Source organism: Muntiacus reevesi, chromosome 12 (genome assembly GCF_963930625.1).
Source record: "Muntiacus reevesi chromosome 12, mMunRee1.1, whole genome shotgun sequence".
NCBI lineage: Eukaryota > Metazoa > Chordata > Mammalia > Artiodactyla > Cervidae > Muntiacus > Muntiacus reevesi.
Genome location: NC_089260.1, coordinates 15367801 through 15394145, shown reverse-complemented (window position 1 = coordinate 15394145; position 26345 = coordinate 15367801). Strand labels below are relative to the sequence as shown.

The following is a 26345-nucleotide window of genomic DNA, read 5'->3' as shown; positions in this document are numbered from 1 at the left end:
CCTCCTTTATTGTGTAACGCCCTTGTCACCTTCGTGTGACGACCCACCAGTGTCCTCTGAGGCTCCTCTGTCCGTGGGATTCTCCAGGCAAGAATACTGAAGTGGGTTGCCATGCCCTCCTCCAGAGGATCTTCCCAACCCAGGGATCGAACCCAGGTCTCTTGAGTCTCCTGCATTGGCAGGTGGGTTCTTTACCACTGTGCCATGGTGGGCTTACAGGAAGTAACGTTTCATGAATCTTTTGTACAGGGTTTTCTTTTTTCTTTCCGTTTTGTAATCATGCTGTTTGTTCCATATTTTAGTACATTCTGTACTCATTCTGTTGCAATACATTGATTTAAGTATATGAAAAGAATCTTATCCTCACACACGTAGCTGAGTAAAACAGAGGAACATCTTAATCGTTTTTTTTTTCCCCCCTGAAATTTGTAGACATTATTCTTTGATACTACACTAAAACTCAACAATAGTAGTTTCATAAACATTAGTTTCAGTATTAGAATATGAAACCATAGTAGTAACTTTTCTTAATGATTACATTAAAATCCATCGTTCTGTTTTGCACTTTGAATGTGTCTTTTCTCATGTGATTGGTTAACATCTTAATTCACTGAGTAATGGCAGAGCTTTCACATTTTGACGTTCAGTACCCCCCAAAAATGACATTTGTCAGTATCACTACTAGTCTCATCAGAACAGTTTTTAATTTTAAGTATTAGTAAGTTATTAATAGTAACAGAAATTTTTGAAAATTTGAATATTCACTTGGAAGCTTGAATTTTATCATGGGTAGCAGAAAGTATCTGTATTTTCCTTGAAGAGATAGGCTCATTTGGCTTATTTTTGAGGAAATGTTTGCCACGTACCTGAATCTGAATTATGAAGAGTTTGCCTATCAAGTCTTTTTTTTTTCTTCAAATAAGAACAATGTTCCCCCCAAAAGTGATGGTTTGGCTTGCACTGTAATCATGTGTGCTTTTTCATCAAGACAACCATTTTACTTTGATAGCAGCGTAAGTAGTATATGCTTCCTTCTCATTTAATCACAATATTAAAAAGATATTTGTTCAGATATTAAGATTCTTAAAAATGAAGGTTTTTTTCTTTTTCATCAAGGACATTCTTAAAGTGGGTTTTGTTTTTTTTTTTTTTTTTAAAGAAAACCATGACTGCATAGTGAAGAATACAGTGATTACTAGGAGAGTTTGGTTCCACTGTCTTGATTGGTGCTAGGGGTCCAGCAGTTTTACCCATCATTGTTTTTTTACCTTTAGTGCAAATGTCAATAGAGAGAAAAAGGAGAATAATGTCTTAGGGTTTTTATGAAGATAGGTTTGACCTGATGGGCCCTAGGACTTCGTGAAGGAGGAACCACACTTTGAGAACCACAACTGTGGGGAAAAAATGTAGAGAAACATTATTCTTCCCCTTAATTTAAGAAGTACTTCTCGTATAAACTTACATATCAGTTTCACGATACTTTGCCATGTTTGAATACCACCTGTAATTTGGTTTTCTGTTTGAACCCCTGTGGGGTGGAATGCAATTCAGATCTGGTGCTAACCACCTGGAGTTGGTGTAGACCCCACAAGTTAAAGGTCACAGTTACCAACACAACTGCTGGTTCTTCAGAGACCAGCTGTGCTTCAGGGGTCTTCCGGTCACTGGTACCAACTGGCTATGAATTCGTCAATTCCTTTCACCTCCACAGGTTCAATAATTTGTTCGAATCACTCACAGAACTGAAGAAAGCACTATAGTTTTGATTACAGTGTTAATACAAAAGATACAAATCAGGAAAACCAGCCTAATGATTCACATGGATTAGGTTGGTGCAAATGTAACTGCAGTTTCAGTTCATGAATTTTAAATTGTGATAACTCTGCTCAAACTCAACTAACTAATAAAAATAGGAATCATTACAGTCAACACATTTTTGCCAACAAGAAATAAGTTTGTTTATTCTTGTAGCATAAAAATCTGTGCCTCAGAATTTGATGAACTCTTGGAAAGCTTTTTCTGCCTCCTGCTGGTTGTGGACAACAAAGAGTTGTCAGAGATGCTTGAAGAAGGGGTAGTTGGTTGGCAAGAGGTCAGGTGAGGCAAATGAGGCAAAACTTTGTAGCCTAACTCGTTCAGCTTTTGAAACATTGGTTGTGTGATGTGCAGACTGGCATTGTGGAGAAGAATTGGGCCCTTTCTGTTGACCAATTCTGGTTGCATAGGTTGTAGTGTACAGTGCATCTCATCAATTTGCTGAGCATACTTTTCAGATGTAATGGTTTCTCTTGGATTCAGAAAACTGTCGTGGATCACGCCAGCAGCAGACTACCAGACAGTGACCATGACCTTTTTCGGGTCTGGGTCTGGCTTTGGGAAGTGCTTTGGCACTTCTTGGTCCAGACGCTTGAGCTGGTTGTCACCGGTTGTCATATAAAATCCACTTTTTGTTGCACGGCACAATCCACTCGAGAAATTGTTCTTTGAAGATGACACTTCTAAAGGATGCTTTTTTTTTAATTTGCTGTCAACTTGTGAGGCACCCACTTATCGAGCTTTTTCACCTTTCCAATTTGCTTCAAATGTCAAATGACAGTAGAATGGTCGACGTTGAGTTCTTTGGCAACTTCTTCTGTAGTTGTAAGAGGATCAGCTTATATACTTGCTCTCAGTTGGTTGTTGTCCATTTCCGATGGCTGGCCACTACTCTCTTCATCTTCAAGGCTCTCATCTCCTTTGCAAAACTTCTTGAACCACCACTGCACTGTATGTTCGCTAGCAGTTCCTGAGCCAAATGCATTGTTGATGTTGCGAGTTGTCCCCACTGCTTAACGACCTATTTTGAACTCGAATAAGAAAATTGCTCAAATTTGCTTTTTGACTAACATCATTTTCCATAGTTTAAAATAAATATAAAGTAAACAGCAAATAATAAGTCATTAGTGAAAAAACATAAAGCGAGAAATGCAGGTTAAAATGATGTATAGCATAACTACATTTATTAAGAATGTATTCTGATAGCGAATGGCAAATTTTAGCAATGCAAAACTGCAATTATTTTTGCACCAACCTAATAGTAATTTAAATAAAATTAAAAATTCAGTTTCTTTGTTACACTAGCTCCATTTCCAGTACAAGCGTGCCTTGGAGATACTGCAGTTTCAGTTCCAGGCCACCCCAGTGAATCTAATATTTCAGTAACATGAATCATGTGAATTTCTTTGGTTCTCCAATGCATATAAAGGTTATGTTTACACTATCCTGTATTCCGTTAAGTGTGCAATAGCATTGTGTTTAAAAAAGAAAAACCAATATATGTACCCTAATTTTAAAATATTGCTTTGAAAAATGCTCATTTTCTTGTACATCTTCAGCAAGTCCTAGTATAAAATCAGAGATCATTGGTCAGAGAGCACCATAACAAATATCATAACACAATGCAAAAATAGGAAACAGTGTAAGAATTACCAGGCTGTGACACAGAGATGTGACGTGAGAAGGCGCTGCTGGACACGTGAGGCCGGCAGACTTGCTTGACGCAGGACTGCCTGGACCCTCAGTTTGTGGAACTCTCAGTATATGCATGACGCAGTAAGGCAGAACACAGTAGAACAAGGCGGCCTGTCCTCGATAGAGTGGATTCAGGTTGTATGTTTGGGGGAAGGATTTCGTGGGTGGTGGTGTGTTTTTCATGTTGTGTCATATCAGAAATCACATACTGTGAGTTTGTCTCTCAGTTAAGTCTGATCACTTAGTTAAGGTAGCAATGAACAGATCCCTCTATGGTAAGGTACATCTTCTCCTTTGTAATTATTGAGTGGTCTGGAAGGGAACTTTTGTAATTTGTAAGGATCCTTTCTTCAGTAATCGTTCTCTGGTGGTAGTATCCTCTGGTGGTCCTTGCCCAAATTGATCATTGCAGTACTTTTGAGGGTGACAAATGTTGATCTTCTAAGTCATTCAGTCATTGTGTGTTTATTAGCTGGTATTTTTCTATTAAAAAAACAGTTCTTCTTAAACTCTTTTTTAAAAATACCACTTTATATCATCTCCAGAGACAAAAAAATTATGCAGGATAGGAAAAAATTTCATCATTTTCTACCTGGCTCAGCTACTATATATGGTATTTACATAGTTACACTGTTGTAGGCACTGAGTATCAGTTTAAAGAAAATAATAACTAGTTTGGAAGAGGAAAGGTACTTGTGGAACAGGCAGGAAGAAGAAAGCTACATGTTCATCTGTAGTTGAGGGTCAGAAGAAGATTATGCCTCAAACCGAAAAATCGAGAAGTACCATTGTAAGCATGTTATTTATATAACTGAGGTAAATACCTAAAGAATCAGGTAAAATAGCGAGGTGTTTACCCTGGAGAAGAAAGGATTAGTGTGGAACTGCTGTTTTCCATAACAAACTTCGACAAATTCTTGAAAACTGTGTGCCTTCTAACTTGAAATAATTTTTTTAATGTAGAAGTGAAATAAAAAAATAAAAATATTACTATAGGCTAATTGATTTTCATCTTATCCAGTATGTTAGCTCAGTCAGTAAAGAATCTGCCTGCAATGCAGGAGACCGGGGTTCCATTCCTGGGTCAGGAAGATCCCCTAGAGAAGGAAATGACAACCCACTGCAGGATTCTTGGATGGAGAATCCCACGGACAGAGGAGCCTGACAGGCTGCAGTCCACGGGGTCACAAAGAGTCAGATACGACTGAGAGACTAAACCACCTCCATACTTACAGCCACTGGTATTACTATCTGGATGCTCAGTTTTTCCAAGTTCAGCTAGTCCTGCACCTTTTGGCACGGTTTTATTAATCTCTGAGTGCTTCCTTACTGAAATAAGGCCCAGCAATGTTTCTTCAAGGAGCCCTGATTTCTTTCAGTGAGAATGGCATTTTTGAAACTAAAATTTGGATGCCACGTGTGCTCATTGCTGCAGATGTCCTCTATCTTTAAATGTATCTGGTTCTTCCAATTTCCTAGCCTTCCCTGGCCCCGCCCTCCTCCATGGTGGGAGTTGATTGCTTCTCATTCATTTCTCAGATCTTTTGAGTTAAGACTCCTCCATTTGCTTTTCTGTTTTCAGAATTTTATTGCTATCCCATAATTGCTGTTGTCCTTCTCTCTGGAGTTTAAGCATTTAAAAAAATTCCTACTGTCCTTTAGTAGCATTTTTGGAATGGCGTTGAGTGAGTCAGTATATTCAAGTTACCATATTTAACTGGAGTCTTTTACATCAACACTGTTAGTATAGATTTGGAATTTATTCTGCATAAATAACTAGGTCTAATGCTGCTGGGGGTACAAAACTTGATAGGCCTGTTTATGCCTTCAAGTAGTTTCCATGTTACTCAGAGCGTTTAGAATGAGTTTAAAACTAACTGGAGTCCACGTTAAAATATGCAGAATGCCGAAGCTGAGGTGTGTGGTGTGATGGTACGTTGCCTTATGTTTTGTGTTCTAGCACAGTGGTGCTCAGCGTTGGCTGTACGTTAGGATTACTTGGGAGACAAAAAATAATGTGCCTGGTTCTCAGATCAGATTTAAATTAAATCTGAATCTGCTGTGAACAAAGCTAAGTTCTACAAGTTTTGAACTTCTTGGTAGACTTGATTAGCTTGTGTTTTTTATTTTTATTTTTTTTCCTTTAAGGGCCAAGAAGATACTTCAGGTTCATCTTGTAATTTTTCCTGCCCCACACCAGGAATAAGCTGGTTTCCTTCCTCGACCCCTCAGTATTTCAGACCTCACACCTTTGAACAAACCTGCAGCTCTCTTCTCTGTGCCTCATTAACTCACTCATTCATTCTTTAGGACCCAGCCTCTCATTTTTTTCCCTTAAATGTCAATTTGAGCTAACTCATTTTGTAATGCCCATTGTTCCCATCTATTTTAGCACTTACACTGTTTTGTTGAAGTGATCTGGTATGCATTTTCCTACTCCATTAGAGTCTAAACTTCTTGAATAATTTCTAGTATTATAGGTGTGGGTACATTTTATGTGCTTTAAAAAGGGTAATTGAGCTGATCACACACAGGATTTCCAATTCTGGAGTCTGAGAGAGAGTAGAATTATGAAGTTCCTTAAGTTTTGGCTCTTAGTTACTTTTGGTTTCTTCTATAGCCATATTTTATGGATATTTTTGAATTATATTAAAGGGATATTATATTTCAGCCTTGAAAAATGATTAAGACTTAACTGGAAGCATTTAAAGGTATGGGAATTTAAATTGTGCATCTGTGAGAGGTGCTTGTAGAAGCAGACTGAAATGGGTGATAACTTAAGCAGTGTTTTTAAGTGATGTCTTGTTCAATTATAAATATATAGTGACCTTTATAATAAAAAGTTTTAAAGGAATCTTATACAGTCTTGTACAATGCAGGACTTCCCAGGTGGTGCAGTGGTAAAGAATCCTCCTGCCAATGCAGGAGACACAAGAGATACAGGTTCAATCCCTGAGTCAGGAAGATCCCCTGGAGTAGAAAATGGCAAGCCACTTTCGTATTCTTCCCTGGAAAATTCCATGGAGAGAGGAGCCTATCAGGCCCCAGTCCGTGAGGTTGCAAATAGTCAGACACAACTGAATGAGCACTCACAACACATGCAGTCTTGTAGACAGTGAATATATATTTTGAATCTTCGAGATTTTGTACCAAATCATTCTGTACTGTTGTTTGTTTTCTCATTGTTATCTTTCTTTTTTATTATATCTTTCCATTTTCTTTTTTCTTTATCATTATGATTTATTACAGGATATTAAATATGGTCTCTGTGATACACAGTAAGACCTTGTTGTTTATCTGGTCTGTATATACTTGCTTGCATCTGCTAACACCAGTCTTCCACTCAGTCCCTCTCCCCTACCCCCGGTAACCACAGGTCTATTCTCTGTGTCTGTGAGTCTGTTTCTGTTTCATAGATAAGTTCACTTGTATCATATTTTAGATTCCACATATTTGTGAGATCAGATGTATTTGTCTTTCTCTTTCTGATTTACTCCACTTAGTATAATAGTCTCTAGGTCCATCCATGTGCTGCACGTGGCATTATTTCATTTTTTATGGTTGATTAGTATTCCATTGTGTGTGTGTGTGTGCACATGTGTGTATACACACATGATATATATATATATCACATCTTCTTTATTCATTCATCTGTCAATGTACATTTAGGTTGTGTCCATGTCTTGGTTATTATAAATTCACTTTTCTTTCAATAGAACATTTCTTTGTGGCTTTGTAATTTATACACTTGTCATTTTTATGGCAGTATGTTCCTCCATTTTGTTGATATATGGTATTTTACTTGGCCATGTCTTAATTGTTTGGTATTTTTTATTTATATTTTACCACAATTACAGAAAGTGAACTATAATTATTTTTATACAGATAGCTTTGCATTTTCTTTTTGAGAGAGCAAATATGTGTTACAGAGCCTTTACCTTGTAATAGAATTATCTGTGGCAGAAATCTAATAGAAACATGGAAATAGTGTGAAGTAGATAAGGAACCAGATAGATCTGATTTCTAGTTTTGACAGTCACTTTACTAGCTGTGTGATCTTGAATAAGCTAATTAACTGAGCCTCAGCAGTAAAATTGGATTAATAGGAGCTAATATTATTGTGCATTTATAATGGCAGGTGCTATTCTAAGTATTTTACATATATTAACCCGTTGAAACTTCAGAACAGCCCCATGAGGTAGCTCTGTTATTGTTCTGTCATTATTACTATTGTTCCCAATTTTAAAGTAAGGAAACAGGCGTAGAGAAGTAAAAGAGGTCAGTCAGATGGCTGCTTATGACAGAGGTGTGATGGTGACCCAGGGCCATCTAGAGCCGGCTCAGACCTCTAGAGCTGGTTCTCTTATTCACCCTGGACTGCCAGGGCATCAGCGCCATCCATCCCCTTAATCTGAGTCCTAGGCAGACAGACTGGCCTTCATGAGCAGATTAATGATTACTGAAATTGCTGCAACTGGAGCCGATTATGAAGTCATGCTTGCAGTGCTCTAACCTTGGGCTTACTGTAGAAACTGCACCCTAAGGGCAAGGATCACTCTAGATCTTCATCCTCTCTTCAAACCTCTGTCTGTTTAAAGTTGCTTTTAAGAGAGTGGTGAGAGAAACTTTGAGTTGTATTTTTATATTAATATTTGGTAGGCCTTTTGTTATCCTTCACTCTCCTCTTCCACCTGCATGTTCTTTTTAACCAACAGTTGAGTATTTGCCTAGTAGGATTTAACTCTTAACCTAGATTGCTAGGTAGAGTGCCAGAGTCTTACACGCCTAAAAAGGAATCTGAAAAATATCCAACTGCCTCACCTATATGAAGATACTGAGGCCACACAGCCAGAGGATGATTTAGAATTCAAGCCTATGTTTCTGACCTGAGTCCAGCATTGGTTTCATTCCACTGTACTGTTTACTCCCTTATTTGTATCTCTTAAAAGTTTTATTACTATGTATTCTTTTTAGGAATTATGTACTTTAACTTAACTTGCTGCCTCTGTATTATGTTCACTGTCAGAAGACAGCTATGTGTGTTTTTAGTTCTTCACAGTTTAGTGAAGTGCTTTCTCATCCTTTCTCTCATTTGCTTGTTATGAAGATAACCTTTTGCTCAGGTACCTGAGGTTCTTGAATAGTGGCACAGGTTCCTTTGTGATCCAGCATGTCCTTTGCTCCTGTACATTCACAAGTCCTAGCTACCTTAGCTTCAGACACAGTAGACTCACTCTACTGAGATTACAGTTCAGGCCTTGTTGTTTCTCAGCTCCAGCTTTTTTCACATCCTCTGGATGCTCCTGGAGTCTAAGGTGTGAAATTCCAGGCATGAAGATAATTCGTTGTTTTGAGGCACTAATATTTCTTGGCTTCTTAGACTGCTTGTGACCAGGGAAGTTCTTTAAAAAACTCAGTCAGAGGTTCACTATGTAGTTAAGCAACATGTTGTGTAGAAACAAACACAAAGATAATCATATCGTTTATTGTACTAACATTCTTCAATCAAAATGGTGTTAGAGATAAGATAAATTTTATGGCTGTAATGTGTGTCCATGTGATTTGGTTGGTGTCAAGGAAGGGAGTGAATTGTTAGGATAAGGCTAGCCACTGAATGCCAAAACTTTCTACAGCAGAGGCCTATTACCTAATCAACTCATACAAAACCTGGCAATTCTTAAGAGGATCCTCTCTGATTCATGATTAGGTTAAATTAGCTGAACAAAGTCAAGTCTGTGAGAAAAATCTGTCAGTTTATTATTATCTAACTTTAAAAATAAAAGGAAATAAAACATATAGTGTTTTCCCTGGAGACTTTTAGAGCCTCTCCATTTTGGTAGATCATATATTAGGACTTATTTGTTTGAACTGTATGCAGTTCAGTGCTTGTTTGAGAATAGAATGTGAACATTTTAGGATCACTTTATGATAGTACTGGGTAAATAAGCTTTAGAGTTAAGCTTTTTATCCTTGGATTTCTAATAGCTACTGCTAAGGTGAGCCTTATATGTTAAGATTATCTGAAGATAAGACTGCAGCTCACTCACTGGCTCAAAGTTCAAAGGAGAGCATTAGCTCAAGGACATAAATCGCTGAGTTGTTATCCATCAATTTGTAACAGAAGGGCAGATGAACAGCATTTATCTAGACAATCTAGTATCATATACCTGCAGTTTGAGGTCAGTCTCTATAGGGGTTTATGTACATATGTGCTTTGAACTGTTTCGCAGAGATGAGAGTTCAAATTTATTTTTATTCTCTAATTTGAAGTAGCAGGTGTATTTGTGTGCCTTTTGCCACAGCTGATATTAACCCCATTTTGCCCCTCCTTAAAGCTGGAATGTGTGCGTGCGTGCCTGCTAAGTCGCTTCAGTTGTGTCCAACTCTTTGCAACTGTGTGAATTATAGCCTGCCAGGCTCCTCTGTCCTGGGATTCTCTAGGCAAGAATACGGGGGTGCCCTCTTTCAGGGGATCTTCCCTACCCAGGGATTGAACCCACATCTTGTACGGTTCCTGCATTGCAGATGAATTCTTTTTTGTTGTTTGAACTGTGGAGCTGAGGTTACTTCAGTTACTTACAGAAAAATTTTATTTTCTAGCCCTCCGTTGTTTGCTGTTTTTTCACATATGTGCCCCCCCCCAGCCCCCCACAATTTGATTGCAAGCTCCGTGGGGTCAAGATATGTGTCTTATTTTAAAATCTGTAATATCAGGGCTTACAAAGTTAGATATGTAATGGGGGCCATCTGATAAAATATAAAACTGAGCCAGGCTAGATGGGATCCACGTAAAAGGGAAAACATACACCTCATGTAGAAGCGGTCTAATTCCAGCACATTTTTACCTTATGGGACTGTGAACTCAGTGTTGCCTGAACAAAATGAATCTGCTGATGCTCTCTGGCGTGTGGCTTATCCATCTGCTATTTCTTTTAATAAAACATAGGAACGCACAGAAAGTACTTGGTGCATAGTTGTCACTTGGTAGATGCTCATTGTGTCATAAAACTGGCTACACTGCTTTTGAAGGGCTATCTTAGATGTCATATGTGTAATGTGATATAAGATGAATAAGAATGTTCTCTTCTATTAAAGGATTTTCTCTTTTTCAAAGAAGATGAGTGTAGTAATAAAGAGATTAACTCTTACCCTAGAATAAACAGATTGGGATATTGAATCTTCATTGCCTTGTCCACAGAGAGTCTTTTGCACGACTTTCCAAGTTAGGAACCAGTGATAACCAGTGATAACACATTTTAGTAAACTGCCGCATGTTCTGCGGGCTCTCAGAAAGAATGGTATAGTAAATTGGTAGAATACCTGAATGCCCTGTAATTAAGCTGTCTGCTTTTTATTTCTTGAATTCTGGAGTAATGTTTTGTTTTTCCTTTTCTCTAGTCCTCCAGACAATGTTGTTAGGAGGTACTCTTGCTTCTTTTTCTAGAGTGTGTGAGTGTTAGTCGCTCAGTCATGTCCAACTCTTTGCGACCCCATGGATTGTAGCCCACCAGGCTGTTCTGTGCATGGGATTCTCCAGGCAAGAATACTGGAGTGGGTTGCCATTTCCTTCTCCAGGGGATCTTCCTGACCCAGGGATTGAACCCAGGTCTCCTGCATTGCAGGCAGATGCTTTGCCGTCTGAGCTACTAGTGAAGTCAAATGAAATGAAAGTCGCTCAGTCGTGTCCGACTCTTTGCAATCCCATGGACTATACGAATACTGGAGTGGGTAGCCTTTCCCTTCTTCAGGGGACCTTCCCAACCCAGGGATCAAACCCAGGTCTCCCACATTGCAGGAGGATTCTTTACCAGCTGAGCCACAAGGGAAGCCTGAGCTACTAGGGAAGCCCCAAAATACAAAGCATAATCTGCGCCTCCTGGGAATCAGCCCTGGGTCACAAGAATGGGAATCTTGCATGATACCACTATACCACCGGCATGGCTAAAACTTTTTATTTTATATTGGTGTATAGTTGATTAATAATGTGTTAGTTTTAGCTTTACAGCATAGTGATTCAGTTATTTGTGTGTGTGCGCGTGCCTAGTTATGTCTGACTCTTTACAACCCCGTGAACTGTATCCACTGTCTATAGGATTTTCCAGGCAAGAATACAGCAATGAGTTGCAGTTTCCTACTCCAGGGATCTTCCTGACCCAGGGATCAAACCTGCATCTCCTACATTGCAGGAGGATTCTTTATTGCTGTGCCACTGGGGAATCCGATGTGCTATAAAGTAGGTCCTTGTAAAACCACACTTTTTTTTTCTCAGAATTCCTCCATATTGCCTTCCCCATTATCCTAGATAAACATCAACAAATTTTCAGAATCAAAGGTCACTCCTAAAACTTAAACTGAGGAAAAGTGCAGGATAATGCACTATTTTTACTCCTAGAGTCTGTAAGCTATTTTTGCCTGAGCTTTTGATGTCATATCCAAGATATTATTGCCAAGACTAATGTCACAAAGCTTTTCCTTCTAGAGATTTTATAGTTTCAGACATTAAGCGTTTTACTGGAGCGAGTAGCCTTTCCCTTTAGGCATTATACTGGAGTGGGTAGCCTTTCCCTTCGCTAGGAGATCTTCCCAACCAAGGAGTTGAACCCAGGTCTCCCGCATTACCAGTGGATTCTTTACCAGCTGAGCCACAAGGGAAGCCCTTGTAGCGTGTATACCTTATTTCTTCCGTTTCATTCCTGTAAATACCATCCCAGTTTAAAACTGTTTATGACTCATCCTGAGACCTCTATGCTAGCCACATTCAGAATATCTCTAGGTTTGTTTGTTTGTTTCTTAATCCTTTTCTTAGGTCACATACAAACCCTGATTAAAAGCAAAAATATAAAGACACACACATGGGAAGGGGTGGGGAACAAACTTGTTTTAGTTGTGTACTTTCTTGCTGACCAAACTCCATATCCTTCTTTCCTCTTCTAATCTTATCATTTCTTAGTCCCTTATAGGATAATCAGCTTGTTCTCTGCTCCTCCCAACAGTCTTATTTCACTTTTCCTTATCCTGTTTCTTCTAAGGAGAATGACCTCTCTCCTTAATGCTTTATATGATTTTCTTTATCATTGTACAGTTCTTTAAATCCTTTACTGTTCTTTCATTACTGGACTGGGTTAGAAGTTTCTTAAGGAGCCCATTATACAGAGTGAAGTAAGCCAGAAAGATAAAGAACATTACAGCATACTAACACATATATATGGAATTTAGAAAGATGGTAATGATAACCCTATATGCAAAACAGAAAAAGAGACACAGAAGTACAGAACAGACTTTTGGACTCTGTGGGAGAAGGCGAGGGTGGGATGTTTCGAGAGAACAGCATGTATATTATCTATGGTGAATCAGATCACTAGCCCAGGTGAGATGCACGAGACGAGTGCTCGGGCCTGGTGCACTGGGAGGACCCAGAGGAGTCGGGTGGAGAGGGAGGTGGGAGGGGGGATCGGGATGGGGAATACGTGTAACTCTATGGCTGATTCATGTCAATGTATGACAAAATCCACTGAAATGTTGTGAAGTAATTAGCCTCCAACTAATAAAATAAAATTAAAAAAAAAAAAAAAGTTTCTTAAGGACAGTGACTGTATTTCTGCTGCATCTTTTAATTCCATATGAAGTCTAATGCCATGCTTTTGTGTGTTCAGTTCAGTTCCGTTCAGTCGCTCAGTTGTGTCTGACTCTTTGCAACCCCATGGACTGCAGCACGGCAGGCCTCCCTGTCCATCACCAACTCCCAGAGCTCGCTCAGACTCATGTCTATCAAGTTGGTGATGCCATTCAACCATCTCTTCCTCTGTCATCCCCTTCTCCTGCCTTCAATCTTCCCAGTATCAGGATCTTTTCCAATGAGGCTTCACATCAGGTGGCCAATATTCAGGACTGATTTCATTTAGGATGGACTGGTTTGATCTCCTTGCTGTCCAAGGGACTTGCAAAAATCTTCTCCAGTACCACAATTTGAAGGCATCAATTCTTCAGCTCTGTACCTTCTTTATGGCCCAGCTCTCACATCCATACATGGCTACTGGAAAGACCATAGGTTTAGTTATGTGGACCTTTGTTGGCAAAGTGATGTCTCTGCTTTTTAATATGCTGTCTGGGTTTGTCATAGCTTTCCTTCCAAGGAGCAAGTGTCTTTTAATTTCATGGCTGCTGTCACTGTCTGCAGTGATTTTGGAACCCAAGAAAATAGTCTGTCACTGTTTTCACTTTTTTCCCCTTCTGTTTGCCTTGAAGTGATGGGACTGGATATATCACGGTCTTAGTTTATGTTGAGTTTTTAAGCCAGCTTGTTCACTATCTTCTTTCACCCTCATCAAGAGGTTCTTTAATTCCTCTTCACTTTTCTGCCATTATACTGGTAACATGTGTGTATCTGAGGTTGCTGATACTTCTCTTCACAGTCTTGATTCCAGCTTGTGAGTCATCCAGCCCGGTATTTCACATGATGTACTCTGCATGTAGGTTAAATAAGCAGGGTGACAATGCACAGCCTTGTTGTACTCTTTTTTTTCCAATTTTGAGCCTATCCATTGTTCCATGTCTGATTCTAACTGTTGCTTCTTGACCTGCATACAGGTTTCTCAGCAGACAGGGAAGGTGGTCTGGTAATTCCCATCTCTTTAAGAATTTTCCATAGTTTGTTGTGATCCACACACTCGAAGCTTTTGCTTTTGCATTGTCAATGAAGTCCAAGTAGATGTTTTTCTGGAATTCCCTTGATTTCCCTCTGATCTAGTGGATGTTGCAATTAGATCTCTAGTTCCTCTGCATTTTCTAAACCCAGCTTGTACATCTGGAAGTTCTTCGGTCGCTACTGAAGCCAAGCTTAAAGAATTTTGAGCATTACATTAGAGTGTGTGAAATGAGTACAACTGTACAGCAGTTTGAACATTCTTTGACGTTACCCTTCTTTGAAATTAGAATGAAAACTGACCTTTTCAGTCCTATGGCCATTGCTAAGTTTTCTAAATTTGCTGACATATTGAGTGCAGCACTTTAACAGCATCATCTTTTAGGATTTGATTTAGTTCATACCTGAATGGCCTAGTGGTGTTCCCTACTTTCTTAAAATTAAACATGAATTTTGCAATAAGGAGTTCATGATCTGAGCCACAGTTAGCTCCTGGTCTTGTTTTTGCTGACTTTATAGAGCTTCTCCATCTTTGGCTGCAAAGAATACAATCAGTCTTATTTCGGTATTGGCAGTCTGCTGATGTCCGTGTGTAGATTTGTCTGTTGTGTTATTGGAAGAGGGTGTTTGCTATGACCAGTGTGTTCTCTTGGCAAAACTCTGTTAGCCTTTGCCCTGCTGCATTTTGTACTTCAAGGCCAAACTTGCCTGTTACTCTAGGTATCTCTTCACTTCCTATATTTGTAATACCATCCCTTAGGATGAAAAGGACATCTTTTTTTGGTTAAGTTCTAGAAAGTCTTATGGTTCTTTCTAGAGCTGTTAAACTTCAACTTCTTCAGCATTAGTGGTTTTGGCATAGACTTGGATTACCATGATGTTGAATGGTTTGCCTTAGAGACGAACAGAGATCATTCTGTCGTTTTTGAGATTGCATCCAAGTACTGCATTTTGGACTCTTTTGTAGCCCTCAGAAGGGTTACTCCATGTCTTGTAAGGGATTCTTGCCCACAGTAGTAGATATAATGGTCATCTGAATTGGTCATTGGACCATTATAAATGGTCATTCTGATCCATTTTGATACACCGATTCCTAAGATGTCGATGTTCATTCTTGCTCTTGTTTGACATAGCCCATTTACCTTGATTCAGTGATCTAACATTCCAGGTTCCTATGCAGTATTGTTCTTTACAGCATTGGGCTTTATTTTCACCACCAGACACACCCACAGCTGAGCATCGTTTCTGTTCTGGCCCAACGTCTTCATTCTTTCTGGAGCTATTTCTCTGTTCTTCCCCAGGAGCATATTGGACATCTTCTGACCTGGGGGGCTTTTCTTCTGGTGTCATATATTTTTGCCTTTTCATACTGTTCATGGGATTCTCAAGGCAAGAACGCTGGAGTGGTTTACCATTCCCTCCGTCTGTGGACCATGTCTTGTCAGAACTCTCCACAATGACTCGTCCATCTTGGGTGGCCCTGCACCACCTGGCCCATAGCTTCATTGAGTTACACAAGCCTCTTCATCACAAGGCTGTGATCCGTGAGGGGGACATGAGGAGAGAGGACCAGCGAAAACCAGCAAAGAAATGAGCTAGGGCAGAGACGGACACCTCTCTTCTGGACAGTCAGAGAATACCAAAGTCTAGAAAGGAGGTATTGTGGATGCTTCACCCCTGAATACATCTTTGAGAGGCCTGTGTATGCTGTGCGTTTAAGAGGTCCGTGTGTATTGTATACTGTGAATGTCTTTATTGATTGCCAAAAAGCCATTTTTTCCTCTTGTCACTTGTAATGTTGATTGTGTCATTATATATAAACTTACCTCTTAAACTATAGGTAGTTATACATGGTTGAGTTCGTTTTACTTTGTAAAATTTTTGTCATTGCTGTGTTTGTCTCTTGTCTTTTTAAAATAACATTATGTGGAAATGAAAGTGATGATATCTAATATTTGTGTGCAGGATACTTTTTTTTTAAACTTTATTATGGTTTTCATATCCTTTCAAAGAAAATGTTGTTTTAGTGATGATATTTTATCAGGAACTATTCTACAGCCCAGGAGAGAAGTTAATTCATTGCATACAGTGATTTTCTGAGAACTTTAGGGATTAATTCTCTTGGTCAATAAAAGGATAACTGGGTAGCTATAAAGACAAGATGGCAGGGAGACTTTTTTAAAGTTTTTGAATTTTTGAGCTCTCTGAATGTATTATCATGAGTGAAAGTGAAGAAATGAAAGCATTAGTTGCTTAGTCATGTTCTGCTCTTTGCAACCCCATGGACTGTAACTCACCAGGCTCCTCTGTCCATGGAATTCTCCAAGCAAGAATACTGGAGTGGGTAGTCATTCCCTTCTCCAGGGGATCATCCCGACCCAGGGATTGAACCTGGGTCTCCTACATTGCAGGCAGATTCTTTACAGTCTGAGCCGCCATAAGTTATTAATATTAAATCATTAGTGATAATGTGGTATATTACTTTTAAAGCTTTTAATTTGCTTTCTTAACTCATATATTTAGAAAGAGAAATTAAAGACTTGCTTCCACCAAGTATTATTTCAAACCACAGCAGTAATTATATTTGTACTTAAATATTCTGAATTGCAGACGCAAATTAGGCTGCTGCTAGCCATTCTAAATAGCAGTACTGAAAAAAATACTGAAATGGGAAATAAGTCTGGCATGCAATAGCAAAATTGAAGTATATATCTGTTTAACCAGAGAATGTCCTCCGTTTGGTAAAAGGGTTAGAAATACAGTCTTCTTTGGAGACTGATTAAAAATAATAGATAAAATAAAGAATGATGTGCTCAATGAGCTACAATTCAAATAGAGGAAATTTAATGGGAAATGATTACATTAGTAGCAGATGGCTTTGCTTCCTGAATTGCAATTTGACTGGAAATCCTAGAAGAGTTTAAATTTGTTTTTCAGATTTTTGAGTCTGATTAAAGATAGATAAAGAGATTTGTTTATTTGGTGTGTTATTGTGATTCTTACTGTGTCTTTTGGATTTTTCGTTTGTATCAGGCTATATTTATGATTCCCACAAACCCACCACCAACATTCAGGAAGCCAGAACTTTGGTCTGATGATTTCACCGATTTTGTTAAAAAGTGCCTAGTGAAGAATCCTGAGCAGAGAGCTACTGCAACACAACTTTTACAGGTCAGTGCTTGTGTCTCTAACAGGAGGATATTTTCTTTATATACCTTTTAGCTTTTTCTAGCACTTACCAAGATCATTATGAGTTTCATTAACTGATTTATTTATTCATTAACTGAATTGTAAAGATGTAAACTTTTCAGGAAACATGGATTGATGTACAGACAGACACATACACCTTTCTTCTCCTGTACTGTTTCTCTCATTTAAAAATTTTGTTTTCCAAGATCAATTTTCTGCCCTCCCCTCTGCCCCACTAATTTTTGTTGCCAATTCTTTCCTCCTAAAATTGTGTTAAAACTGAACTTCTGTAGGGTTCTCATTTCAGAAATGAGTTTCTTTTCCATTGTTATTGTTTCTTATGTTTTAATTTCCAGATGTATTATTCCTTGACCCAGCATTTCTTCTTTGACTTTTTGCCCTGTAAGATATGTAAATATGAAATCCCTGAACTCCCTGAGAAGATCCAATGTTGTAAATACTGGTTGCAAGATGACCTAAATGAAGAGACTTTGTATCCAGAGTGTCAGGAGCCTTTTTTTTTTTTTTTTAAATCTGTTTTGACATTAAATGCAAGTAGAAATAATTGAATACTTTTAGTAATTATTCATGAGTCTTTACTTTCTCAGCAGAATTGACTTAGACCTGTGTGCTATGATAAGTGTGCATGTTAACAAAACTTGATATTTGGAGAATAGTTCTTTTTAAGTGACAAAGGGATTAAAAGCATAGCTATAAAAAGTGATTTTTCCAAGGTAATATTTTTTAAAAAAGGAATTATTGAGAATGTTAGAAACTAGTCCTTTAATATAAGGTTTATTGTTACAAAAATTTAGCTTAATACTCAGTTTCCATGAAAGGCAGTTTAGCAAAATCTGTCTAGAATAAAACACCATATATTCTTTGACACAGTAGTTAATCTTCTAGCAATTTACAGAGAAATTTAACCATGTGTGAAATAACATAGGTGTAAAAAATCTTCATAAACCATTATAATGGCAAAAGATTGGAAACAGCATAAATACCTGTCAACAAATTGGAAGCAATTTGAGGTCTACTGAGGGGAGTTATTGGCAAAATACATGCACCCACATTACACATGTATGTATGTATACAAATGTCAATGCTTATAGTGGAGTAGCTCTAGAAAAATAAGCAAGAAAATGGCCTCCAGAGAAAGTAACTACATGGCTGAGAAGCAGTAGTGGGATGGAAACTTTCTTTTTGCTGAAGACTCTTTTTAAGACTTTTGAGTTTGGTTTTATGTGCCCATATTACCTTTCAAAAGTTAATTAATTGAAACATTATTTTTGAAATATTGTCAGCACTTCAAAGGAATTTTAAGCACATAAATCAAGGACCTATTGCTGCTGTTACTATGTTGAATGTCTAAATTATTTAACCATAAAGAAGACAAGAAAGCAGTGGAGAGGGGAAATAACCAAAAAAATGGGATAAATAGTATAAAATCTGATGATGAAAGTAAATCCAAATACATCCAATGACTGGTTTTTGGATAATTTAACCAATATTTCTTTCTGGTCATTTATTTATTTATTTATTCATTCATTCATTCATTCTGGTCTTTCTTCCATAATCTTTTCTAATCTCTTTAAAGAAATTCTGTTTTTAACCTAGAGTTTTTAGGGTGGAAAAGCATTTAAGAAGTATTCCAATAAAATTCCCTAATTTTGTATATGAGAGTACTGCAGCGCAGAAAAGTTCAGTGCCTCATGAAAGACCACACAGTGATCAAGGGATTCTTCTAGGTTTATTCCACTTGTCCCCTAGCCTCACTTGTCACCCTTTCTGCATTCTGCTTTCTGCCCAGGAAGTTGACCTGTATGTGTGAAAGTTCCTCAGTCATGTCCAACTCTTTGCAACTCCATGGACTATACATTTGTCCCCTAGCCTCACTTGTCACCCTTTCTGCGTTCTGCTTTCTGCCCAGGAAGTTGACCTGTATGTGTGAAAGTTGCTCAGTCGTGTCCAACTCTTTGCAACTCCATGGACTATACAGTCCATGGAGTTCTCTAGGCCAGAATACTAGAGCGGGTAGCCTTTCCCTTCTCCAGGGGATCTTCCCAACCCAGGAATTGAACCCAGGTCTCCCACATTGCAGGCAGATTCTTTACCAGCTGAGCCACGAGGGAAGCCCTTAAGAATACTGGAGTGGGTAGCCTTTCCCTTCTCCAGTGGGTCTTCCCGACCCAGGGATCAAACCCAGGTCTCCCGCATTGCAGGCAGATTCTTTACCAGCTGAGCCACATGGGAAGCCCAGTTGACCTATATGGATTATATTAATAAGCTCGTTACTCTCTGTCTTCTAGCTGGGTTTGGCTCAAGCATTTTTCTTTCTATTGAGGGCAAACAGTGCAGCTGGTTTTGTATAGTGCTTATGAGCCAGTATTTGTTCTCTTGATTTAAAAAAAAAACTTTTCCTGTTGTGCTGTTGTTGAGCGTGGAGGCCCTCTCTTATAATGTTGGTGTGCCCCTTTATAAATGCTGAAATAGTCTACTTGGAGTTTCATGTTTCATACAGATCATGTTTTTTCAATCCTTGGTACCTTTTCTCACCCCTCACTTGCTAGTTTCAAGACCGCCTTTACCAGCAGGCTCCTTTTTACTCATTGTCTCATTGTTTCTAAATTCAAATTAGATACTCCTCCAGAAAGCCTTCCCTTCATCTTTGTTCAGGCTAATTGTTTCTCTGGGTTTCCATAAGCACCCTGGGCATGTCATTTGCCATATTAGAATGAAATAACTTGTTTCTATGTCTTTGTCTTGGATTGTAACTAGTTCAAGGTCAAGTGGTACTCTTTTTGGGGAGGGGGTTGTTTTTGTATTCCTGGTATCTTAATACAGGTATCTGTATCCTGGTATCTTTAATACACATGTAGTGCTTAATACATGTGTATTAAATTCAACATATGTTTATTTAAGATAGCTAACTTTTGATTTTAAAAGCTTTTAGACAGAATTACTATCTGTTGTATCATTTGAGTCTCTAATATTAGACTCCGAGTTTTATTTTACTGAATGTCTGAAAGCCATCCTGTTCTGTCTCTTAAGGGAGGTTTGCATATGTTTTATATGTTATAAGTTAAATTATGTTTTAACTTTAAGAATATAGTCTTATTACCAAGTTTAAGTGGACATTTGCCTATAATCTACATGTGTAGATTTTACCATATTGATTTCTAGACTTTGATAAACAGGTTTTAAAAGGAAATTTGTGCTGAATTTTTTATAGTGTTTATTTTCCAACACTAGATAATTGTATAAGTTTAAAAGAGCAGGTTAAGACTGAGAGGATCCTTTGAGATTAAGTTGAACTCTTGGTAGTTTTTAAAAGAAGAGGATATTGAATCCCCAGGGACAGTTAAAGTTCAGCCTGGTGGCACTAGAATTCCTAGTCTGGAACTGTTCTCTGTACTTCTGGTGGGTGGCCTAGAACCTGAAAGTCAATTCTTGCCCTAGTCTGGCCTTCAGGAAGAGTGAGATCTGTCATTATTCAAATTACCCCATGGGCTTGGCTGGTGTCGAGGGTCACTTTGTGAACTCGCATGGCATATGACTTGGTTTTCATTTTACCAGTTGAAGTGAGGAATAGAAACTTTATCTACCTTGGTGTCCCTCCCATTTATAATATAATTATCCTTAATACTTCCTCTTCAGAGTGTTATATTTATTTTAACCTTTAAACGATTGAGAAAACCAGGATAAGGGACAACTCTTTAACCTGTTTTTGTTCTCTCCAGTGTTCTTCCTCCTAATGTTCCAGAAGTTCCTTCTTTTGTTCCTTTCTTTCTGTTTAGAAGATTTCCCTTAGCCATTCGTTTAGGGTAGGCCTTTGTTAACAAATTCGCTTAATTTTCCTTCACCTGGGAACGTCTTGTTTCTTCTTCGTTCCTGACGGATGTTTTCACTGGCTGTAGAATCCTTCCTTGGTTGACAGTTCTTTCAGTATTTGGAAAATGCTGTGCCACTTTCTTCAGATATCCATGGTTTCTTACGAGAAATCTACAAATCTACTGTCATCTGAATTGTTTTACCCCGTGGTCTTTTCAAGATTTTTTTCTTTGTCTTTATTTTCAGAGGTTTAATTATGATGTGTGTTGGTATGAATTTCTTTGGGTCTATACTGTTTAGAATATGTTCAGCTTCTTGACTCTCTGGGTTTATATCTCTTGCCAGTGTGGGGAAGTTTCCAACTATTATTTTATCAGACAGTTTTCAGCCCTACCCTCTATTCTCTTTCTAGGACTCCATTAACACAAGTGTTAGATTTTTTTGTTTCAGTCCCACAGATTCCTGAGATTCTGTTCATTTTTATGCCAGTTTAGTTTCTCTCATTCATAGTGTGTAATTTCTACTGTTTCATATTCTGTCACTGAGTCCTCTCTCTGTCCTCATTCTGCTGCAGAACCAGTCCATCCATCAGGTTTTGTTTTATATATTTTCGTTTTGTATTTTTCATTTGTTTCTCTTTCGCATCTTCTAATTCTTTGCTGAGACTTTCTAATGTGTCGTGTGTTTACAGGCATGTTTGTAATTGCTCACTGAAGGATTTTTATGACTGCTCTAAAATCCCTGCTAGATAATTCTGTTATCCATGTCATCTCGATGTTGGTATCTGTTGAATGCATTTTCCCAGTTAAGTTGATAGTTTCTTGCTGCTTCTTATGATGAGTGATTTTCATTTGAAACCCCGGGCATTTTGAGTATTATGTTTTGAGACGCTGGATCTTACTTAAATTCTCTGTAATAAGTGGTGTCCTTTGATAGTGCTTCAGTGAGGTAGAGGGGCACCATCATTTCTATCAGGTAGCATTAGAAGTCCAGGCCCCCCATGTGATCTCTTTTGACTCGTGGAGGGGGGGGCCCTTATCACCACCAGCCAGGGTTGAGGACTCAGATTCCCTCAGCGGCCTCTGCAGGCGCTGCAGGGCCTCGGGATAGCTGGGCAGTGATGGAAGTTCTGATTCTCCCTTCTGCCGCCTCCGATCCCCGCTAGCAGGGAGGGAGGTGGGGTTTCCTTATTACGGCCTGATAGTGCTGGAAGTCCAGGCTGTCACGAGATCTTCACCAATCTCCCCGCTGGGGGAGGGAAGCACCTCTTTTACTGCTGGGTGTGGATGAACACCCCAGCTTAACATTTGGTCTTCTCTGATGCCACTGCAGGGAAAGGATTGGACAGCCTCCAGAGGGTGGAAGTCTAGGTTCCCCACCCAGCCTTCGCCACATGGGGTGGGGCCACTGTTCGCTCCGCAGGGTTTGGGTGGAGCAGAATGGTTATTGTTTAAAAGAGAGGGCTGCGAGCTGGCTAACTGTCCCTTTCCTGATCCTTGGACTCCAGAGAGAGCAGGCTTTTGTAGGGGCTGTTTTAGTCTGTGTCCGTTGGTGTGTCTGGGTTCCTGGCTTCGTCAGTAACCAGTCTGGGATAACTGAAGTAAAAGGGAAGCCCGTGGAACTCACGGCTGAGCCCTTGCTTCAGTCCCGCAGCCCCGAGCTGGCTTGCCACCTGCTCTCCATCTTCCAGTGTCTCCCTGGGCTTGTTTGCGCATGATGTCCAGGGTTTTCACTGTGCTTTGACGGACCGGTATGAGGAAAGGAAGACTGCCCAATCTGTTTAGAAGCAGAAGTCTCTTCTGCAGTTCACTCCTTGGAAGAAATTACTAATTTAAATTCTTTCAGTTTAGAAATTGATAACTCAGAACATAAAGTTTAACAGTTCAGATTTTAGAAGAATACATATTTAAGTAGCTTTACTTCTTAAAATACATGACCAAGAACGTGATAGGCTGATTTTGGGTAGTCTCTCTCTTCAGTTCGAGTGGTGTAAGAATTCTTGTCCTCTTTTAGCTTATGTTTTATGTTAGATACTTGATATTTTTTTGCCACGCCACACAGTTTGCGGCATCTTAGTTCCCAGACCCGGGATTGAGCCTGGGTTGCTGAAGTGAAAGCAGCGAGTCCTAACGGTTGGACTGGGGTAGAAACCCTGGATACACTTAGAAATAGGGAAACTGTGTTGCCTTTTAGAACTTGGTCTATTTATCTTTTTCTTGTTGATACTCTTTTTAAAACTCTTTTAAGTAACTACCCTCTTGTCTGACATAAATGTTAAATTTTTAGTTGATTTATAGTTTTTGTTTGTTTGTTTCATGGCACTGGGTTGAACATATAAATATTCTCCTGTATTACCAATTCTTTTATATTTCCATTTTTTGACTTTTGAGTTCTTAATCCATCTCCAGTTTATTCTGATACTTCTGTGGTGAAGATCTAACTTAATTCAAAACCTTCCTCTCAACCCCCAAAATAAGGAAGCAGCAAGTATTTTTTCATCACTGATTAGAATTGCTATTTTCATAATATGCCAGCTTATTTTGTACATTATAGTCTATTTCCAGGCATTATATTCTGTTTTGTTGTTCTTTCCATTCTCATGCTGGTACCACATGCTTTTCTAGGCATTTAACAAAAAGACATTACTTCTGTTTATTGATTTTTCTGTTAACTCAGTCTGATTATATTATTCAGATTGCTTTAATCTTTAATTTTTAGTGTTCCATTTCTCAGTGACTAAAAAAGAAATACTAATGTCTCCTCTCCTTATTTACTTAGATCTTCTTATGTCTCTGTTTTTCTTATATATCATAATGCTATACCAATATATCAAATTTATAGCTATAATATCTTTCTTTATATTATGTCCCTTATTAATATTGTATGACTCTTCCTTCACTTACCATTTTTTGTCTTCATTTCTGCTTTTTTTGGATCATGTTGTTCTTGACATTGTTTATGTTTGATATTTCATTGCCTGTCCTTGACTTTTAACCCCCAAGTTCTTTTTAGTATCCCCTGATAGAAACGTAATTTGGATTTATTTTGTTAAGTATATCTCATATAGAAAGCATGTAGTTTAATTTATCTTGTGAACTAAATATCTTTGAGTACTTAACTAAAATACTGCTATCGTGGAAATTCAGCTCATTTATTTATAGTGGTTTGTACTAATAACGTTTCAGTCTCAGGTGTCACGTTTCACTTTCGCCACCTTGTTTTCTCTGGTTTTTGTTGTTGTTCTGTTCATTTCTATGTTGCTTTGCATTTTAAAGTTTTACTACCAGCTGCTTGTAAAAAGCTTTCAAATATTCTTCAAAAATCTGCCGATGTGTCTGATAAAACTTTTCTTGTGATGATCAGTTCAGTTCAGTCGCTCAGTCGTGTCCAACTCTTTGCAACCCCATGAACCGCAGCACGCCAGGCCTCCCTGTCCATCACCAACTCCCGGAGTCCACCCAAACTCATGTCCATCGAGTCGGTGATGCAGTCCATCAAGAATGCTCAAATATTGTGGGCTTGTTCTTAAAGTATCCTTTTAACTTTATTAGCCAGTTCCTCTTTGTTGGTCAGAATCATGCCTGTAGTGATTATGTAGGGAAAAAATGAGTACAATGAAGTAAGACATGCTGAGATTTTGAGATAAGGAATGTTAAGCTCTGTAGGCTAACAGTAGCATAACACACTGCGTAGGCAGTTCACAGTGAACTGCATGAAAGTAAGTTTGCAATAGACTGGATGGTGTACTTTGGCATTTCTTAAAGATAAAACTGTTGCTTGGAATTTGGCTCATAATTTTTCCTGAAAAGATAAAGTATAAATACAATTTGGTATTTTTTTGCCTCTGTAAAGAGATACAGTTCTACTGGTTCTCAGTTTTTGCTGTGTTAGGCTTCCTTCACTTCTATTAATACATAGGCTCTAAATCCTTCTTAAGAGTTTTTCCATCAGATTCAGTATTTCCTCTTGATTGTGGCAGCTATTTTTTTAACCCAGGTTCTTAATAATTTACACCTGTTTGACAGTTTCTCCCCATCTTACTTCATTCCATTCCCAAACTCTACTGCAAGATTGTGGTATCACATTCTTTTCCTTACACTATTCTCTAATCTATGTAATTAAAGGGGCTGTCAGGCAAAATTCTGGTGTCTTATTCTGAATATTTATCCTTCTTGTCCCACTGTTACCTGTGTCTAAACTCTTAGGACACCATTTCTGTAGGCTGGGTTTCTGTTTTGGCTCAACAGCTCTCCCTACGGTGTTTTCACATCCGTCTCCTATCTTTGTGTGTGTGTGTTTGTATCATTCATACTTTTCCTTCTCCCTGAAACAGTCTGTTTCTTCTCCAGGAGACACCTGATATTACTTCACCTATTCTTTTACTTTTAATTTGCTTAATCATATAGACTGTGCTAGATCATCATGAATGTCACACTGTAATTTTTTTTATGCGTTTATCTTTTATTCCTTATTCTGGATAATAAGTTCTTTAAGGGCAAAAGAGCGTATTTTCAGTTATTACTAATTTTTGCAGCCTCTTTACCAGTGTTACTCAGAAATTCTGATAGCGGGACTGGGATTTCTTCCTTCTTGCTCTCCCCTCCTTTAGGACACTGTCTCAGTCTGTTTCCCAGCATGGCAGAAAGAAAAGAAATCACAGAAGAGTTCCCACTCTCTGTTCTGAGGCCCAGATCAAAGGGGTAGAACACAACACAGACACTGGTATTTCATTCAGTACCAATGAAATACCTTTATTGCATTGGTGAGAACTTAGTCCATAATCACAACCAACTGAAAGGGAGTCTGAGAGATGTAGAATGTAGCTGGGCAGCCATAGGTCCAGTCCCAACTCTGTTTTGGTGGGTGGCTAGGAGTCTCCACCACAGGTATGTTGATAGAACTTAATTTATCTGGTGATCAGTCTATAACCACTATAAAATAATTTATTAGTTCTTTGTCATCTATCCTAGAACTTCTGTATTCAGGTAAAATTCTTACTCATAGTTTTCCCATAGTTTTCTTCACCATTTTAAAGCCTCCTACAAATGTCAGTAAATTTCTTCTTTAGCACTAAAATTGTTTTACCTTTAAAAATATTTTTGTGTTGTATGAATCTTTATTAAAATAACTCAGATGACTTTCATCTGACTCTTATCTGCTGACATATAATTAA

At 38.5% G+C, this 26345-nt stretch overlaps 1 protein-coding gene across 2 annotated transcripts in view; it reads left to right on the top strand.

Annotated features, from left to right (window-relative positions):
• STK3 (serine/threonine kinase 3) overlaps positions 1-26345 on the top strand; it is a 288786-nt gene that overhangs the window by 147722 nt on the left and 114719 nt on the right. For both annotated transcript variants that reach the window (XM_065903272.1, XM_065903271.1), the window contains one exon: positions 17186-17323. In XM_065903272.1, the coding sequence (XP_065759344.1) occupies positions 17186-17323 (138 nt within the window). The remainder of the gene's footprint in view (positions 1-17185; positions 17324-26345) is intronic.